Here is a 21,026-nt window from a genome sequence, read left to right on the forward strand (position 1 = left end):
CAGAACGTACTTTGCAGGAGGTCGGAGTCAAAAAGGAAATGTATGCTTACAATTTTAGGCAGCAATATAGCGTAAATTACATACCTTTCAAACGTGTTTATAAGATAAGATCAACTTTATAGATCTTTGGTCACAGCAGCGTAACAGTTATAGTGTCAATAAATATAAATAGACAATTAGACAATGAGAAGAAAGCAAAAGAAAACCCAACAAATGAATAGACAACAGAAACAACATCAATAACAGGGTCAGGAACATAAACGGAGTGACGATAGCGATGACAACATCAGCGGGGTGGGAGCGGGCCGAGACCAACCAGGATAGAAATAGACGGTTCGGGCTCGACTCGTGAGAATGAGTGAGGCAGCGTCGATTTTTCACGTCGGGATGCAAAAGGTCCAAAGCGTCGCAGGTGGGATAGCGATCTCGGTGTGACGCCAACTCTCCCTGTATTTGCTCCAGGTACGTGTCAGCACTAACGACACCGGCCCGCCTCTCGCCAGTGGATTTCCATTACTCATTGCCCCCGCAGGTGCCTACCTTCCAGATCACATCCCCCAATGCCAGCCATGCCATGTCTCTTCCTCCTGCTGTCCACAACCCCTACCCTCTGGAAGACGACCAGCCTCTGCTGCGCCGCTACCAAGTGCCCCTACACGATGCCCAGTGCCAGGAGCCCTACAGGCAGCAACGTCGTACCTATCTAAATGACAGCAGGGGAAGCCTGCCCTCCAGCCCCTACCGGCTGGCCGAGGACGAAGACTATGAGACCACCCAGGAGTATCTCTCCTCTCGGGAACAACCAAAGAGAAGTGAGTCCAGTGGAACCGGTAGCCGGCGCTGGCGGAGATCCAGACTGAACGGCCACGTGGCCCCGCGCGGATACGAGGCGTCTCGGGACTACGGGTCTCGAAGCTGCCTAACGGATAGCGATTCGGAGGAGGACGGCGAGAGCACGCCCTTCCTCAGTATGCAGAACATGAACGCCGAGCCCTCCACCATCTACAGGCCGGTGGACAGTCGGACTTCTCACTCGTCGGGGCGGCACAGTGGGCATGGGAACATGCAAACAAGACTTACACACTCACGCTCCAAACCGGACAATACACCCCATTAAAGAGTGAAAATGAACCAACGAAAAATCAATATAGTATAGACCTGCATCTATAAGAAATATTTTTATTTTATATAACTGACAGATATTCTAAACAAATGAAATATTTATTTTCATTTTAGCAAAAGTTGTCTACTAGTTAACAGCAAAGACTTTTTATAGGGAAAACTCTATTTATATGTACATTTTGATTTACAGCATAAAAAGATGTGCCAGTTTTTTCACAACGTAAAAAAAAAAAAAAAAAAAAAAAAAAAAAAAAAATAGAGTAATATTGTGGTGCCTTTTGCTGTATGCCGATGCCAGAGGGCCAGTGGAGGTTTTTGTAGCCTTTCTTATATGGACGCCTCATTTTTTATACACATGTATGTTTTATTTGTTTTGTTTATTTTTTTTTTGTTGGTTTGTTTTATTCCCCCCCCCCCCCCGCCCCCCCCCCTCCGGTTTCCTATTTTACTTCCTTTCCGAATTGCATTTTTTTGAGGAGTCAAGCCCCACTGGAACATAAACCCGCCCTTCCATGTCACGCAATATAAACCCCCTTCGACATAAAGTGTATGTTTACATTAATGTAATTCGCCTGTAGGGTACATCATTTGGGATCTAATAGAACGCCTGATCAATACAATGTAGATCCTCTTTACCCGCTGACTAGTGTATACCGAAAGAGAGTGTGTATGTGTGTGTGTGTGTGTGTGTGTGACTCCAAATGCTTGTGTGTTTGCGTGCGTGTGCGCATGTCCGTTCGCTTGCATGTATTTGTGATAGTTAAATGAATTCCATTGTTTGTCGTGGTGGCATCAAACGCGTGGGACTCCCGGTGTCTCAGCGGAGCTGACGGACGAGCTGACGGGACGGGAGTGGACAGAATAGTGCTTTATCAGAACAGCGACCCCCAACACACACCCTCGAACCCCTAAAACCCGCCCCCAGGTGACGCTGCTGTAGGTTTTGTGCGTTATGCAGGTTCATTGCTTGTGTTTACAGCAATCCCGCCCCTACACGTTCCCCTCCTTTTTTTTTTTTTTTTTTTTATAATTTCTTCCCAGGCTTTTTTTTTTTTCTCAAATTCTCAGCAGGCTTTTTTTTTATTATTATTTTATTTTTATTTTTTTGAAATATCTCAGCAGGCTTTTTTTTTTTTTTTTTTTTTTTTTTTTTTTTTTTTTTTACGAGGCCTAACAAACGCCTCGCCGTCGAGGGTGGCGGCAAAACAAAAAGACGGCATCTGTTTTCACTCAAAGTCCCCCCCCCCCCCCACACACACACACACACACACCCTAAAAAAAAAAAAAAAAAAAGAAAAAGAAAAAAAAAGCCCGTGCCTCATCGCCCTTCTGTGTCCATTCTGTTTTTGTGGCCGGCGTTAAAGGCCGCACAGTGTCTCAGGATTTCCACACGCCCCCTTCACCTTAAACCTTCGTCCTCAATTTAAGGTCTACCTAAGACTGAGGTTCTCAGACGCTGAGGAACCTTGACGTTAACATACAGTCTACCAGTTCCCTGAACACTCCCATAGAGAGAAGGAAAGACAAGTGGAAGCAGCTCAGCGGAGACATACTAGTACAGGATATACTAGACAATATAAATGAAATAGCTGTGAAACTTTGGAGGATCATACAATGCAAAAATATGCAAACTTTCTATTTTGCTGTTTGATTACATCATTTTCTAAGAGGTGACTGCAGTGTGTCGTGTGTGCGTGTGCGTGCGTGCGTGCGTGTGTGTGTGTGTGTGTGTGGAAAAAATAAACCCATGTGAAGCCTATAGTGTAGATGAAATAACATGATATAAATACATATTAACACGAGTTATTTTTAAAGCCATTATGCAGCCATCTATGGAGTCGTCGGCCTTCCTCGTTCACGTACTCGCGTCCATTTGAACGACTGTTTCCATGACGTTGTTTTATCTCTTCGGTTTAGAGCGCGACACTTTTACCTGCACACTTCCGGTATGGTAAATAAAGTAGTATCCAAATAGCGTCTCCTCCGATCGCACTGCTTCGTCCCGTTGAGAGATGGAGTCAGATTTTACGCCGTCAACGATGATACTTTCAAATTCCAAGCGCTCTCTCCACTAATTGCCAAAAATAATTCTTAAAAATGAGAGAGGACAGTTGGTCTTTTTCTGAGAGAGATAAAAAAAAAAAAAAAAAAAGCGGAATTATCAGATAATTATCGGTTTAAGAAAAAAAAAAAAAAAGATAGATCTGCGAACACACAGGTGGGAAAATGTTACAGAGAGCGGTCTTTGGTCACTCCTCACTTTGCAGATAACTCATTGAGTTTCTTCTCACCTCTGCGTCTAATTTTGTACGTCTGAAAAATGCAGAAAAAGACGGCGCTCCTCTAGTTTCGATGTGATTCTCCCCCATCGCTCTCGTCCGGGTGGGTCTCCACCCTCCGCCCTCCCTTTTAATTTGATGATCCCTCCACCCCCCCCTCCTTTCCCCCAAAACACCACCGACACCACCCTCGCTTGAAATGTTTGAACACCTCTCCTCTGCATGTCCTTGTGGTCAAGGTTAGATGGGTGCATGGTTTAAAAAAAAAAAAAAAAAAAAGAAAAAAAAAAGAAAAAAAAAAAAGAAAAAAAAGCAGCAGACAATTCTTTTCCAGTCAGTGAAAGTGTATTTCATTTAACATTCAGCAATAAAAAAGAACCTTCCCCCCCATGTCATTCCTGAAATATGCTAGAAAAATAGAAAAAATGCGAGATTGTCATAGATTGTAAAATAAAATGAGAAAAAAAAAAATGAATCCACCTGTTCATATGAAAAAAAATAAATCTTTATTCATATCATTTTATGATGTAGTTATTTCCGGGGAAAGCTTTTCTCTTATCTTGAGTTTGCGGTTTGACCGGCCTTGAAAAACGTGTGTGATACAGAACGCGGCGGTATCTCATGTATGAAAAAGACGATTTTTTTTTGTTTGGTTTTTTTTTTTGTTTGTTTTGTTTTTGTTGTTTTGTTTTAAACCACTGGTTGCTTGTGAATTTAAACAAAAGCCTTGTTTTAGATACATTTTTGATCTAGAACAAAAACTCAAACAGGGTCAAAGAGGTGGCACTTAAAGCTACGTGTTGAGAAAAAAAAAAGGAAAATCATTGCAATCCAATCACATTTGTTTACCAGTTTTTCATTTCTACTGGTTATTGACACAGAACACACTAATTCTCCGGTTCATGATTATGCCATAATTATAAAACAGTTACTGGTAACGCTGGATTGTACATCCATATAACTGTCTCACTGTGATATTGCATCTTGGCTGTTTTTCTTTTTGAAAAAAACAAAAAAAAAAACAAAACAAAAAAAAAAAAAAAACAGAAGAAAACAAAAACTGTGATACATAATTTCATTTTGGCTCATTCATAAAATATTTACCCATGTTTTTTTTTTTTCTTCTCTCTCCACATCCCACGAGCCACGTTGAACTATCAGTAACTCATCTGCTATGAAGGACCGTGAAATGATTCAATCCAAGCAAAGGACGCATGTGAAAATTACCAAGGAAATACAATGGATTCAAAAGAAACGCGATAAAACAACACAAAACCAAGATTTTTTTTTTTTTTTTTTGTCTTCGGCATCTCCCTTTATTTAAACAATAATTCAAGACCACAATTGAGAATTTGTATTGGGAAGCCTCTCACAGGCATTTAGATAAAAGTAAATCAAGCATCCCGGAGACAAACGTGCGATCTTTAATACCCAAGCGTCCATCGTAACATCTATTTTTATATTGAACAGCTATAAACCGTTGTATAATAGAAATAGTAAAAGTATTAGAACAGTTTCCTGTATATTGGGCAGCCCTAGATCATACTCTGATCATGAAACGCTTGAAACAGCTTTATTGCCACAGTAGGTTGCTGGTTGACTCATCAAATAAAAGGACACAGCCCTCACCTTAATTTATTTTATACTAAAATATTCTAAAATCTTAAACTTTATAGTGTGCGAAAGGAAAAAGGGTCAGGATTTCATGTCAAACTCGACTTTCTCCCTGATTCTGTGGAGTGTTGCAGTAACGCGGATGCACCACTAGATGGCAGCAGTGTCCAAAAAGCACACTGTATTCTCCTTCCACTGATTGTACTCTCTGCACATCTTTTTCATTTTGTTTCATCATTTGATTCTGATTTTTATTTAATATAACCATTTTGAGCACTTTGGAGAGGATTGTGAAATTGTAATGCAGTTGCAGCTTAGGGGTGTAACGATACGGTCAGCACGAGCAATCATGACGATGCCCGAGAGAAAAACGAAACACGATCCGGGGGTCCCCTCCCCGTTCTCTCGATCACCATGGAAACTATTTACATGTTTGTTGCAGATTTTCCTCTATTATTTTGTAGAAGGGGTTCCGCTGCAAAATATGAAATCCTTTTTAATGCGGGACCTCTGGGTCAACAACCGTTCAGTCAAGACGAAGAGAGGTGTTTTGGCGCCCTCTAGTGGTTAGTTTTGATACTACAACAACATGGTGATCCACTGTGGCCACACTGCATTGTTACACCCACGAGAATGACTTAATAGCATCATATCATCACATTATCAGACATGAATTTATGTTATAATATTACATACCTGGTGTTCTTTTTCTTCTTCTTCTTCTCCTTTTTTTTTTTTTTGTTTACAGCATGTAGGCTAAAAATCTAGTCACCGCCAGCAGTTTACTGTATATTTGCAAATAAAATGACCAAATGCAAGTGTTGTTTGCGAATGTGAAAATATGTTCTCCGTTTTTCTCCAAAGAGGGAGCGTCGGTCGCCGGGCGGGAAGGCAAACGATGAATAAACGGCAAACGCTTTTCCAGTCTTCTCAGAGAGCCAGAGACCGCCGACCCCTCTTCCCATTATCTCCAGAAGTGAATGAAGACACGAAAATAAATGACACGCTCGTTTTCTCAAATAGGCCTATTTAAAATTTATACTTAACCCATTTTCATCCTTTTGATAAATGTTGCAAAAGCTCACTATTCCTAAATCATTTAAAGTTCCCAAGATGTCTTGCTAATTTTCTTGAATTTTGGGAAACTATTTTAAGCTATTTCTTTAAGCGTCTTTAAGTGATGTCTTAATATACCGAAGTAATTCGAGAAGTTTACTCCTCTTTTTTTTTTTTAAGTGATTCCTCATTAATTCAAGAAAAATTGGGGGATTTGTTGAGAATAATTTTACAATCATTTCAAAATAAGCAAATTTAACGATAATGTTTTGTCAAGGAGCAGAGAAATCAGAATCAGTTTAATCAAACTGCAGGTTCATTTCTTGCATTTGACCTTGTGTAATAAATTAGATAGGGTTTTCTAATTAGGATTATATTTTTTTTCTTTTCAATAAATGGATCTGTTAAAAATTAAGAGTAAAAAAGAGAAAGTTGCACGGCAGTTAGCGCTTCCGCGGTTCCGACGGGAGGCCTTCCTGTATGGAGACTCCATGTTCTTCCTGCGCCTGCACGGCTTCTCCGGGAGCTTCATCTTCACCGAAATTGTCCAGATTTGTGAGCGTGAGGGTGAATAGTTGATGTTTCTGCACATCGGACTCGGCTCCGACGACCCTCGGTGCAGGACAAGCGGCGTAAACAATGAAAATAATTCTAATAAAAACCAAAGAAAATCTTTTTGAAGCATCTGTCGCGTTTCCTGTCATCGAATCCGACGCTGTTAATACTTGTCAGCCTGTTAAGACGATGATTCTCCAGACATCCGGTGAAAAGGTTAATCTTTGAAAGGAGAGCTATTTTCATCTTATTTTTGAAAAATGATTGACAGGCCCCTGATTTTTTTAATTATTTTTTTAACATTTCTCCTTATTTTATTTTTTTAATCTAATTTAATTTCTTTTTTACAAATGCTGCAATGTCATTGGCTTTATCTTCGCTTCTGCTCAGTCGTGCCGTAACGGAAGTCGTCCATCGGGTGGCAGTGAAGTGACGGCGGTCGGCCGATAAGCGGAGCGAGGACAGACGGCAAAACTGAACAGATCATTTTAATGAAAATACGAAGGCGTTTTAGTTTTTTTTTTGTCACACATTCAGGTGTGTTGAGTAGTAAGAAGTGTAAAATATACAAAAGGAAAGCCTTGACTCTATGAAGAAAACATCTTAAATTAGTCAAAAGATTGGTCCGGGATGCGACTAAATCTCTGATTGGGTGCGGCGATTATTTTCACCACAAAAAAAAAAAACAGTTTTTGGAAAATCAAATGAATTATTTGGACTAACATGGCAGCGGGGCGGTGCAGACCAGTTCAGCTGAGCTGCTTCAGGAGGTTCCCCTGGGTGTCTTGCAGAACCGCCGCTTCCTTTGCCGGACTTCTGGGGCGCCGCCCGGAGCCTCTGCGTCGGAAATGGAAAATTCAGTCGATTTAAAACGCCATTTTTGAATATTTCGGGTCTCTGATGAGCATGTTTTTCGGAAACCCACGCAGAGAACGTGGAGGCTCCGCATTGGAAACGATTTCGTGTCGATTTTTGTTGTGTTTTGACCCGCGATGCCGATTTAAAAGGCGGTTTCTCAGTGCGAGCGCTGACCTGTCCTCCACGTCTTGCACAGTGTCAGGGAGAGGTAGACCCAGTGTCTCTGGGAGGAAGATTCCAACCATGCCGCTGAGGATGGGGGCGCCGCCGTAGATCAGGCCGGGCAGCCACGGAGTGTAATCCCCCAAGAGGAGCACCATGGGGGCGACCATGGCGCCGATACGCGCCATCATGGAGGCCCATCCCATCCCATTCTGGCTGAAAGATAAAACATTAGGAGATCCGGTGACCCGTTCTCACGCAAAGGTGAGGTCAAAGGGTTCGTGCTATATTTCTTTAGATTTCGCAAAAAGCGTCCCGACGCCACGCGGTCAGTCAGCGGAGTCGGTCGGACGGTCGACGCGGTCGTTTAATGTTTAGCCGCTCGACGCGGTTAATCTTTATTCGCTCGCCTCTCGACCTCTGACCCGGGGGGACGGAGGTGAGGCTCTGCCGTGAACTTCAGATGAGAAGATCCCGGAGCCGCCGTCATCTGAGCTGCTCAGCGTCGACGCTTTTTCATATTCTGATGTGTGGCTGGTTTGATTTGTCCCAAATATATACGTGTGGTGGTGGATCCTGTGGTTGTTATTGTCTTATTCTCTTCAGGCAAAGCAACCGTACAGTCAAAACGCCTGGAAGGCAAGTAACATTTTTATTTCACAGAATTTTAGGGGAGGGATTTTTCCACATAAATTTTTTTTTCTACCTATCAGTGGGTGAAACCTCATAGAAAGGACAGAAAAGACAAATATAATAATATCAATAACAATAATATCTATCTTAATAATAATAATAATAATAATAATTATAATATTCATAGTTATACAAATAATACTAATAATAATATTATATAATAAAAAAATATAGTTATAGTCATGATAACAATATGATACTTTTAATAATAATAATAATAATAACAATAATAATAATAATAAAACATGTTATTATTATTATTATCATTATTATTGTTGATATTTTTTAGTAATGTTATCATTGTTATTGTGTGATACAATATAATAATAATAATGATGATAATAATAATAATAATGACAATTATTATTATCATAATATTGCAATCATTAGTATTGTTGTCATTATTATTATTATTGTTGTTGTTGTTATTGTGTGATACAACAAAATGATAATAATGATGATAACAATAATAATAACAGTGATGATTGCAATATTATTATTCTAATTAATAGAAATAATAATAACATGCCACTACGACTTATAATAAGAATAATAATAATGATGGTGGTAATCATGAAGTTAATAATAATACTGGTAATAATAATTATAATACTGGTGGTAATGGTAATAATGTTGATGATGTTCATAATAATAATAATAATGATAATAATAATAATAATAATTTGCAGTCCTGCTTTTCCATAACACGCACTAAATCACTTTTTCATTTCCACCTCAGGATCTGCGCTGTTCTCACCGTATGATGGTTGGGAAGAGCTCTCCGGAGTAAAGGTAGCAGCAGTTGAAGGAGGCGGCGAGGCAACCTTTGCCGATCACGGCCAGACAGGTGCGCGTCAGCTGTTGTTCTGCACGGACATGAAACATCCGTCACCTTCACATCTCCGTCCCTGCTCTCGTGTCCTCGCCTCTCCTTAATATCGTTCCGGATAAGGTTTATTTCAGGGGAGAATGAAAGGACGACATACCGTACGGCACCAGCAGATTGACCAGGATGGTCATCCCTGCGAGGATGAGCGCGCCGCACTGCGACGGACGCCGGCCGATGAAGCTCATCGTCACGGTGATGACGATCTTGGCGGGGATATCCACCGACCCGAAGATCACCTGGATCAAATAGATGTCCACCCCGAACTTCTGGAGGTCCATGGAGAGGCCGTAGTAGGCGAAGCTGGTCGACAACCTGGACGCGTGGTTTTACCGGGGCGGCAAGGTAAATGCGAGGTCGGGAAAAAATGTCCGCTTACTGTTCTGCTCGACAAAGGCCGGGAACGGACCAGACGGCGCTGAGGGAGAACGTCATCCTTCTCATGGTGGGCGTTCGGAACAGATCCAGGGCGGAGTGGGAGCCCTGAGAGCTGGACATCTCCTTCTTCATGGATTCACAAAGCATCTGCGCACAAGCAGAGAATGAGCCGTCACAGGCGGTTTGTAAATGGGCCGCCGGGGGGAAAGAAAGGTTTAACGCCGGAGAGGGAAAACCTCGCTGTACGCTGGAAAAGATGGAGCTGAGGCCTCACATGGGGTCAGGTGGGATATAGGTCATTTTCCTCAAAATATCCATTATAATTATTATAATAATAATTAATATTATTATTATTAATAACAACAATAATAATAATGATAATCATAATAATAATTTTATTAATTTGTTGTCCAACTTTTTTGTGTGTTTATTATTTTTTCTGCTATTTATTTCTCCTTGCAAGAAATTTTCACTGCTGAAAACATCAGCGCGCCGTCATTGGAAAATGATTGGAAAAATTGAAATAATTATATTAACCCTATTTATATACTATATATAATATGTATGTGAATGATAAATACATTGACATTTAATTTTGTTAAAATATATCATTAAATATATTTCATATTGTAATATATATGATACATTAAATACATTAAATATATCATTATATTTACATTATATTTCAGCTGTACACTGAAAAAGATGGAGCTGAGGGGTCACATGGTCTTAGGTGGAAAATAGGTCCTTTTCCTCAAAATTATTATTATTATGATGGTTATTAATATTATTAATAATTATCATAACAATTATTAATATTATTGTTATTCACAATTATCATAATAATAACAATAATTAATAATTATCGTAATAATAATCATCATCATAATTATTATTGTTTTATTAATTTGTTGTCCAACTTTTTTTGTGTTTATTATTTTTTCAACAATTTATTTCTCCCTGCAAGAAAGTTTCACTGCTGAAAACATCAGCGCGCCGTCATTGGAAAACGATTGGAAAAATTGAAAATCAAATAAACTATTCATATATGATATATAATATATATACATAAATGATAAATATATTGAAATTTAATTTTATTAAAACATATAATGAAATATGTTTAATCTTTTAATTTATATGATACGTCAAATAAATATCAATATATATATATATATATATATATATATATATATATATAAAAATATATAATTTCATATGTTTGTTCATATAAAACTGAAATAATCTAATGAAATGTATTATTTTGGTTTCTATACTGTATTTGAATGCATACATACATATGAATATTTTTTATATGTTTATGTATTTTTATGTATATTTTCTTTAGTTACATACACATGTAAGATATGTGTGTATGTGTATAGATATATATATATATCACACAAACACAAACACACACACTCATAGATAGATATATTATATAAATAGATATATACTTTACAAATATTTTTTAATGGCTGACTTCAGAGATGTGATGTAATATGAAGCTGCGACTTTCAAGAGACGCCATTCATTTCTGTTTGGACATTTTTTTTTTTATTTCCTTCATCATTTTGCACTTCTGGACATCCTTTCTATCCGTCCACAAACCCCGGCTCTGTCGTGAGAAATCGCTCGACGGCGCCACTCACTTTACTGTCGATTTTGTCTCCCTCCTCGTGTCGTCTGTTCATCCTCGCCACATATTTCAGGTTCTTGATGGCTTCCTCGGGCCTGTTATTCAGCGCCAGCCACCGTGACGATTCCAGAAACCACCTGTGTGACGTCATTCGATTTTACCAATGCGTTTCTTCGCGCGAAAATCCCCGCGCGCTTCCCCGCCGGGCGTCGAAAATCTCACCATGAATAGAGGAAGAAGACGTAGAAGGGCAGGGACACCGCCAGGGTCAGCCACCTCCAGTCCCGGATGAAGTAGGCGATGACGGCCAGGACGATCTGCCCCACCGTGTAACAGTAACCCGTCAGGGTCCCCACCCCGGTCCGGACCCGCGTGGGGATCCACTCCACGACTTGGACGGAAAGAGCGACACGAGGTGAGCGTCCGGACGCCGCCGCCGTTCGTCCCGAAGCGAAAACGGACCACTCACTGAGGGAGAAGGTGTTCAGGCCGATCCCGGACAAGGCCATGCCGCAGCAGAACCGGAAGAGGCAGAAGAGCGAGAAGGAGGAGGAGAAAGCGGCGCACGTTCCCGACGCGGCGATCAGAAGGTTGGAGGAAAGCAGCAGGACGCGGCGGCCGTATCTGGAGGACGGGAGGAAACGCTATTAGCGGCGCCGCTTTAAAAAAAAAAAAAAAAACACATTTAACTGTTACATAAATGCATCAACGTGAGAAAGCAGTTGTCAACTCGAAGTACCTCATCCCGCTATGCTACACTTCATCAGTGAGCTTATAATATTTGTATGTGGACTATTTGTAATGTAAAGCGTGTAATTTATGACATCAGGTAGAGTACATGATATGATATATTCATATATTGTTTGCACTGTTTATTCTTGGTGAGATAACTTTTCTCGCGCTGCTATGAGTGGTGGGCGGTAAAAGGAATATTCTAGCGTCGTGCGAAACCTTCATCTAACAGGTGTGCAGTGTTTTATACATGCGGAAGTACTTCGGATATCGGTGGTTTTGAATATAAATCCGTCGCGTAATGCACACCGGTTGAAATAATATAACATTACAAATTCTTGAAATGAAGACAGCGTGCAATTTTAACTTTTCTTGCACCATCCACTTTCTGCTATGAGTGTTAAAGGAACGGTTAAAGGAATATTCTATCATGCAAAACCTTCATCTAGAACAGACCTGGGCATTTTACGGCCCGCGGGCCACATCCGGCCCGTTTTGCCTTTTTTTATCCGGCCCGCCAAACAATTTTCTTTGAATATTTTTAACAAGTATTTTCAATCAATAATAAATTCAGAAACTCCTTATATTTTTCCTTTTGTTTGATATTGTATGGATGATTGCATTCAAAATAATGTCGGTACATCTACATGATCATTAATGATTTTTTTAAGTTGAAATAAAATGCCGAAAAATGTAAATATTCATATTGCAGTTTTCATATTGTTCAATTATCATGATATAGAAATTAAATATGAAATGTGGCCCGCTTGCCAAAATAATTGCCCACCCCTGATCTAGAAGATATGCAGCGCTTTATATATGTGCAAGTTCTTCCGGTGTCGGAGGTTTCGAGCGTAAATCCATCAGATGATGCACAGCGGTTGAAGGGATATAACGTTAGAAATGAAGACAGGGCAACCGAAAGGGCGGAAGGCAAAATGCGAAATTAGCGAGAGGTTATTCGTACTTGTCTGAAAGGCCTCCGAAAACCAGCGCTCCGACCAGCACGCCTCCCATGTACACCGTCTGGCTCATTTGCTTCAAGGACCGCAGGTCACACACCAAATGCCACTGCGAACACAATTTCACAAACGTAGCAACAAACCGGGACGTGGACGGCGGCGGAAATCGGACGCGGAGAAACTTCGAGGCGGAGAAACTGAAGGCGAAACCTCGGATATGATGGTGCTGGTCATCTCGGTCATGTTGTAGGCCCAGCCGTCGGCGCATCCCTGCAGTTCCCCCTCGCCGTCCAAGTCGGAGGTGGCGTTCCTCTCCAGCAGATGCCACTGCGGGGCGACGTAGCGCCGGCAACGTTGCGGCTTCCCCGTCCCGTCCGGCGGCACGGTAATCCTCAGCGTCTCCTCGGCGCTCAGCTGGCTGCGGGAGAGGTTTTTGTGCGCTCGGCAGTGGTGAGGGGGAACCGCCGCCGCAAAGTTCTGCAGGAGGTTGTGGCTGGCCATCATGATGACGGGTATGCACAGGAGCGTCACGTGGACGATCTGAAAACGTCCCGTGCTGCCCACCTTCTCCAGGAGATCCCCGAAACTCATGGTTTGTTTCTTTTTCTTTTTTTTTCCCCTTCACAGATCAACTCCCCGAGTTCATTAATATTCAGCGGCACTCACTGCTTTCAAGCGAGAAAACAAAAAAAAAAAAAAAAAAAAAAAAAGAGACTTCTCAGACCTCTCTGTCCGAGCAGCCCGGACGTTTTGATGGACTTACCCGCTGATTTAGCGCTCACTCATTCAGACGCCGAGCGACGACGGCGCCGGTTTCGGGTGAAATCCAGAGAGTGCCATTTAAAAAGGGCCGGAAAATCAAAAGGAGGTAAAAGTGTCCCCTTTGCCGCAGCATGTCAAAGTGAATAATCGGCTCTTGAATTCCAGCGGCTTTTCTCGACTCTGGATTATTGAAAGTGCAATGTAACCTCTGGAGGTATTAGCAGGTCAGCGCTGAACACCAGCAGGTGGAGAAGTGGGTCCTCGCCGCGGGAGAAGAGTCCGAAAAGACTGAGCTCCTGCATCCGGAGAAGGGCATTTGAGTGCGCTTGGCTCTTTCCTCACTTTCCCCTTCCCTTTATTCATTACTCAGACAGTGTGTGTGTGTGAGTGTGTGTGTGTACATGCGTGTGTGTGTGTGTGTGTGTGTGTGTGTGTGTGTGCTCGGATTACGCAAGTTATAGGGACTTCCATCCTCCACTGCGAGGAGTCGCAAGCCCTGATGATAAATCATTTAGGTTAAAGTCTTAATCTGAGTAGAGATAAGATACAAGTATTTAAATGTAAATCAATTCCAAATTAAGTGGATCACCCAAGTGAGGTTGAATACATTTAAAAGTATCTCCGCCGTTGTTGGTTTTATACATTTTACATGCATTAACCTCTTCCGAGGAGAGGGTTTATCATTTATCTGCGGCGTCCCGGTCTGGATATTGTTGTTTTACACACTGAAAGGTATGCAGGAATAAATCCTAAAGCTGTGGTGGAAAGCAGGCTTTGGGCCAATTATGCAAAAAAAAAAAAAAAGGAATAAATAAAACGAGCGCAAAAGACGGTGATTAATATTCAACCGTTGTCTCTGGCACTGTGACCTTTTCACAGCCTCCCTCGCAGTGCGGCGGACAGAAGACGGTCCCGTCAATGAGTGACTGTGTGATGAGGGTTTAAAAAGCGGCGCTGACGGTCACGTCGGGGTTTTCTGAAAGATAAACGAGGGTTAAAAAAAAAAAAAAAAACACGTTTCTTCATGTGGCGCCGCGGGACACCGAAATGTCTGTTTGGTGCTCTTGCGATTAATTTTGAGGAATGTGTGCTCTTGTGTAATGATGTCGGGTCGAGGGAGAGCTGCAGGGGCACCGCGGCAAAACAATAAACTTTGCAGTTTTTTCAGCTGCGAGTCAAAGATCTCCACCCCCTTCTCCCTCCAACGCGGCGTCCCGTGACTCCAGAGCTTCTACGTGGCTTCGGGAAGGAGTTTCAAAGATCAGCAAACTCAACATTTTGTATTTCGGTGAGAAAAACGACGGTATAACGAGGCAGGAACACTGATGTTTCTCGTTATTGGGCAGAACATAGACTCCATGCAAATAAAGGGTAGCAGGACCTTTGCGGTGAGCGGATCTCCTGTCCCGCCTTGTAAGTGAGCGGGAGTGTGAGGAAATGTGTTCTGGCACGAACAGGCAGCCGCCGGGCTGAACTCAAGTAGGTCCGACGGGGCCGGACTCACACCCGCGGAATTAAAAGGCGTCATTCTTTCGCCGTTTGAGAACAAAGATCGCGGGGCGTCGCAGAAGAAAGCTCACAAGTCGCGTCGGGTTTTACTCATACGGCGCCGAATCACGACACAGGTGTCCGATGACGCTTTCCCCGGAAAGCGGGTGTGGACACACCCTTTGAGATGATCTCTAGGCAGGAAGACACCTACAAGAATCAGAATAATAACTTTAGCACATGCTAACAGATATCTGGGGAGGTTCACGGTGAATCCTTGTCTTGGCAACTGAACATCTTCACTTGAAAATGTTTCACCCCCTTATCCGAGAGGCTTCTTCGGCCGTCTATCCCAGCTGTCATTGGCCAGGACCTGGACTGGTCACGGGTCGATCCCAGAGAACTTTTCCCAATTTTTTTTCAAATAACCTTCATGATTTTCGCGGAGGAAACCAACGGGGAGATCGTGCAAACTCCCATCGTTGGAATCTAACCCGGGTTTTTCGTGCCGTGAGGCCAAAGCGCTAACCACTGTTTCACCGTGCTGGCCGTCTCCTGACATGATAATCAGAATTCTGATATTTGGAAACTCCAAACAGGTCATTAGAACGGAAGAAGGCTCTCGGATGAGGGCTGAAATTATAGAATATACCGCGACCTGGACGACTGAGAACCTCTATCAGGGAGGTGCCGCCTCTGAATGAACGTGACGCAGTGACGTGCAGTCAGTAGAGGCAGGGGAGGCCGGGCCTCACCTGTCATCGTGAAAAAAAAAAATTCAAAATGAAAAAATGAATTAAATGGTTATATTTATTCAGTGATTTGTACTATAAAGTTATTTCCCAGGTAGCTTCACCATTTTTAGTTATTCCTTTTCAAAATCGCTCAAAAAAAAAAAATCAGATTTACCAGCAACCAGCTGAGTCAATTATGGATTGCGCAATGATTCTGCTAACTGTGATAGCATGCTATGGACTGAGACCGTATTGCTGTCTCTGTATGTCACTATTTAAAAAACAATTTTAATATATGAACTAAATTTCCATAGTTTAGCTTATGTGTCGAATGTTTTTTGTCAACAAATGTAACGTGTTTCTCATAATCATAAAACGAGTGCGAAGACACATGAAGTGAGGCACGCAGTGACGGTGCCTCACGGACGGGGGCGCCGCTGATCCCAGGGATCCTTCTAACTACTCCGCTACAGAATAATAGAATTAGCAATAGCAAGCTACAGTAAACAGTTAGCAAGTCAAGTGCAGCCATCCAGCTATTTTTTTTTGCTGATCTCATCGAGCTGTATAGCTCACAAACAGTGAGGGATGAACGTGAATCTCCTGGGCAGCTTCTTCTTCAACTTTTTGGCCCAAAAGGATCTCATTCAAACTGTTCCTGAGTTGACAAAGTTGCTCCAGCCGGCGGTCACCGTTCCGGCTCGCTCTCGGCACCGAAAAGACTCAAAACGTACAGTCGGAATAGGACCGATGGAGGACGACTGTGTTCACTGGCAGCGACTTCCATTGAGACAGAGAGACTTTTAAATTTGAAGAAACATAAGAAAGACTTCTACAAGCAAGTTGTTGATGCTTCAGAAGGAGCAGAGTATGGACTTCATTTATAAGTAAAGGTAAGTGATAATAACGTTATTTTCACATGTGCTTTTTTCTATGCTACAGTTTGTTTTTATATGAAGAATGCTGATATGATATTTAAACAAAACACGTCAACTGCTGCCAATAAAATGGCGAATAAGTTACTCTGTAGGGTTGATATGTTTGTAAATCTGACTGTGATGACATCATTGCCTCACCAGCCATGAACCTCACTGCGTGCCACTGACGTGACGGTATATCTATGCTATACCCGTTAGCTATATATGCTAACGGGTCAGGGTGTGTGACATCGTGGGTGAAAGCCAATCCTGGAGCAGGATAAGCAACATCGGGAATGAGTGCGGAGGCCTTTGGTATGCTTATTTCATTTGCTTTTTAGTTGAATTGACCCGTGTAACATTCATTTATTGTCAGCGCTGCACATCCTGGACACTCTCATTCACACATCTGACCAATTTATGGTCTCCAGTGAACCTCCTGCATATCTTTAGACTGTGGAGGGAACCTGGGGAACCCAAAGAAGAGAGCATGGAGACTCCATTCAGAAAGACCTCCTGTTGGAATCAAACCAGGGAGCTTCTTGCTGTGAGGCTGAAACGCCAACCGCTGCCTTACTCAGGTAACGTGCAACGGTGAAATCCAACATCCTCGAGAGCTAATCCCTCTCCCTCAGACTTCTGTGTCTCCTTCGGGGCGCTTCCTTCAGGGGTCGCCACTGGGAATCGTCCGCCTCCATCAGACCCTCTCCTCTGCATCCTCAAAAATACGAGGAGGGTTTCGTCGGCGAGGGCGCCCATCGTAAAAAAATCAACAACAGGGTAAACACGTGAGTCAGATCAGGCAGCAACGAAAAGGTAAGCTCTGCGAAAGGTAAGCTTCCTGGCGTGTCAGTGATTTCCAAAATTCACTTAAACAGGGATTGAGAAAGAAGTGACGTGCAGTCAGGGGAGGCAGGAGAGGCCGTGCCTCACTTGCAAATCGAGGAGAGGAAAAAATGTAAAAACGAAAAAACAGTAAAATGGTTATATTAATTAGTGATTTGCACTGTAAAGGTATATTTCATTTAACTACACCAGTTTTATTTATTTTTTTCGATGGACTTTCACATTTGCCGTTCAAATAGAGATGTGCGGTGAGGCCGCAGACTATTGAGCCTCAACATAGACTGCGCAGCGACGGCTGACTGCTGGCCTGCTCGGCACTTAGTATTGCTGTCTCTCTGGATGTCGCTATTAAAATGTCTAAACATTTTTGATACATGAACTATATTTCCAATGTAGTGTTTTTGTCAACAACTGTGTGTGTGTTACCAGTTTCTCCATCATAAAACAGCTGCAAAGAGCCACCAAGTGAGGCACGCAGTTCTCCTGCCTCATGGTAGGGGGCGCTCGTGATTCCGAGGATTCTTTTACAATCCGATTCTGATCGGACTTTTAAATAGAGCACAGTTACTGCGCACTTTCTTTGCATGAGGTTGCATAAAGTCTTGCAACCGCTCTTAAATGGATTAAAAGATGGTTGAAGGTCTTAAAAAAAAGACAGATTCTACAATTGTTCAGCTCCTTTGTCATCAGAAAGTTACCAAAATACCATCGCAGTTCTAATTTGAAACCTGTAACCTGGCGTCCCGTGAAGACAACGTCCAATCAGAAACAGCCAGAGTGGCGGCATGACACACACACACACACACACACACACAAACACACACACACACACACCGGGTTTTAGCATAGAAACCTGGAAATGACCTCCGTCTCCGGTGGTTCCATTAGATCCCAGGTGGAAATTCGCATCCGGCGAGCCGAGCAACCGAAGCGTGCTAACGAAACGCTTTCTAGTCGTGACAGCGCTCCATATGTTGAGCGTAAATACGAATCCAGCGCTCCGACATTAACCGAGATGCAGGTGTCGCTTCTCAAGCGGCACCGAGCTGAAGAGAATCTACTCGTCGGAGTGCTTGCATGGGGAACAAGACGCCGCAACACTTGTCGGTGGTGTTTCTGCCGCATCAACAGATGCAACCAGGAGGCATCGGCGTCTGCTTCGCGAACCGTTGTTTATCGTGCGGAGCGAAAAGTACATCACAAGTGGCGACAGCAAAGGGGATGATACTATAAATGGGAGAAATCTGCATTCAGATCCAGAGACGAGCAGGAATTGTGAAAAGCAGGAGGTTGTTGGCGGGGGGGGGGTGAGTGGAGCAGACAGCCGATTGGACACGGAGATCAATGTTCATCACGGGGAATCAGCCGGCTGAAAGAGTGCGGCACGTCTACGCAGAAGATGTTTGTCAAAGGCGGTTTTTGATTTCGCAGCTGCGAAGAAGAGGATATAAACAATTGTTTGATGAGTTTTTCAAGGGTAACTAGACGTTGGAGGGGGTGAGGAGCAGAACTTAAAGCAGCGGTGGCGTAACTCCGGGGGGGGGTTCGTCGCCAGCAGCTGCAAAATGTCAGTTGGATTCGGGCGCACACACCCAGGCGTGTTGTGGGATGAACTCAGAGGAAGATGAGTAAAAGGCAAAAATCACCCAAGGATGCAGTCGTACGCCGATGATGTGTCCCAAATAATACCTGCTGGCGGCTTAGTCACGATAGGTGATTAATCCAACTCGGTTAAAAGCAAGTTCCTCCAGGATCTTCCACCAGCTAAAGGATAATGAGATCGTCCTCTCGTGATCCAAATCCAAAGAGGAGCGTGTCGGGGGAGGCGACGACGTAAAATGAAATTGGCGTTGCCTGTGTTTAAAATACCAAATGTGCTTCACAAGTCAAAACAAGGGGTGTGAATAAGCCAGAGAAATAGTGACGCTTTTTAGCAGCGCATTGGAAAATTAAGGCAAAAACAGACAGATTGGAAAGCAGTTTTTAGCCCAGAGCGGTCATCGCGCTCAATTCGGCACAACCCTGAATACCTCACGTACAGTTCTTCTTCTTCTTTCGGCTTTTCCCATCAGGGGTCGCCACAGCGAATCAACTTTTTCCATCTTACCCTATTCTCTGTATCTTCCTCTCTCACACCAACTACCTTCATATCCTCTCTCACTATGTCCATAAATCTTCTCTTTGGTCTTCCTCGATACCTCCTGCCTGGCAGCTCCAATTCCAGCATCCGTCTACCAATATATTCACTATCTCTTCTCTGTACATGACCGAACCATCTCAGTCTGGCTTCTCTGACCTTCTCTCCAAAACATCGGACATGTGCCGTCCCTCTGATAGACTCATTCCTGATCCTCTCCATCCTGGTCACTCCCAAAGAGAACCTCAACATCTTCATCTCTGCAACCTCTAGTTCTGCCTGCTGTCTTTTGGTCATTGTAACAGTTTCTAGTCCAAACATCATCGCTGGTCTCACCACTGTCTTGTACACCTTTCCTTTTATTCTGGCTGAAAGTCTTCTATCACATAATACCCCTGACACTTTTCTCCACCCATTCCAACCTGCTTGGACCCGTCTCTTCACCTCTTTTCCGCACTCTCCGTTGCTCTGGACTGTTGACCCTAAGTACCTGAAATCCTCCAGCTTCTTGATCTCCACACCCTGTAGCCTCACCGCTCCACCCGAGTTCCTCTCGTTCACACACATATACTCTGTCTTGCTGCGACTAACTTTCATTCCTCTCCTTTCCAGAGCATACCTCCACCTCTCTAGATTTTCCTCTACCTGTTTTCTGCTCTCACTACAGATCACAATGTCATCCGCAAACATCATGGTCCATGGGGATTCCTGTCTAACCTCATCTGTCAGCCTATCCATCACCATTGCGACCAAGAAGGGGCTCAGAGCTGATCCCTGATGGAGTCCCACCTCCACCTTGAACTTCTCGGTTACCCCGACAGCACACCGTACCAGTGTCTCACAGCTAGCATACATGTCCTGCACCAGTCTAACATACTTCTCTGCCACTCCAGACTTCCTCATACAATACCAGAGCTCCTCTCTTGACACCCTGTCATATGCTTTTTCTAGGTCTACAAAAACGCAATGCAACTCCCTCTGGCCTTCTCTGTACTTTTCTATTAGCATTCTCAACGCAAATACTGCATCTGTAGTACTCTTTCTAGGCATGAAGCCATACTGCTGTTCACAAATGCTGACTTCTGCTCTCAGTCTAGTTTCCACTACTCTTTCCCATAACTTCATTGTATGGCTCATCAACTTAATCCCTCTATAGTTGCCACAATTCTGCACATCCCCTTTATTCTTAAAAACAGGCACCAACAC

At 42.9% G+C, this 21,026-nt stretch overlaps 2 protein-coding genes across 7 annotated transcripts in view; one reads left to right on the plus strand and one right to left on the minus strand.

Annotated features, from left to right (window-relative positions):
- Positions 1–2,519, plus strand: part of nrg2a (neuregulin 2a) — a 68,055-nt gene extending 65,536 nt beyond the window's left edge. For 3 of the 4 annotated variants that reach the window (XM_086177440.1, XM_086177441.1, XM_086177442.1), the window contains one exon: positions 463–1,532. In XM_086177440.1, coding sequence (XP_086033566.1) covers positions 463–1,117 — 655 coding nt within the window. In that variant the 3' untranslated portion in view covers positions 1,118–1,532. Of the gene's footprint in view, positions 1–462 lie in introns of all 4 variants that reach the window. The other variant, XM_086177443.1, reaches the window with a different exon arrangement.
- A 4,582-nt stretch (positions 2,520–7,101) lies between these two features.
- slc22a6l (solute carrier family 22 member 6, like) lies at positions 7,102–13,667 on the minus strand. Of its 3 annotated transcripts, XM_086177446.1 has the most exons (10): positions 13,147–13,667; positions 12,942–13,045; positions 11,712–11,866; positions 11,465–11,633; positions 11,256–11,379; positions 9,635–9,750; positions 9,326–9,540; positions 9,097–9,205; positions 7,659–7,862; positions 7,102–7,463 (listed from the first exon to the last, which is right to left on the minus strand). In XM_086177446.1, the coding sequence occupies exons 1-10, from the start codon at positions 13,525–13,527 to the stop codon at positions 7,376–7,378; spliced, it is 1,665 nt and encodes a 554-aa protein (XP_086033572.1). In that variant the 5' UTR covers positions 13,528–13,667; the 3' UTR covers positions 7,102–7,375. The 3 variants fall into 3 exon arrangements, with proteins under 3 accessions (XP_086033572.1, XP_086033571.1, XP_086033573.1); XM_086177445.1 differs by having other exon boundaries at positions 11,465–11,866; XM_086177447.1 differs by lacking the exon at positions 7,102–7,463 and having other exon boundaries at positions 7,688–7,858; positions 11,465–11,866.
- Between the last annotated feature and the right edge of the window lie 7,359 nt (positions 13,668–21,026).

This window comes from Fistularia commersonii, chromosome 29 (genome assembly GCF_037954325.1).
Source record: "Fistularia commersonii isolate RoL2024-O1a breed Wild chromosome 29, RoL_Fcom_v1.0, whole genome shotgun sequence".
NCBI lineage: Eukaryota > Metazoa > Chordata > Actinopteri > Syngnathiformes > Fistulariidae > Fistularia > Fistularia commersonii.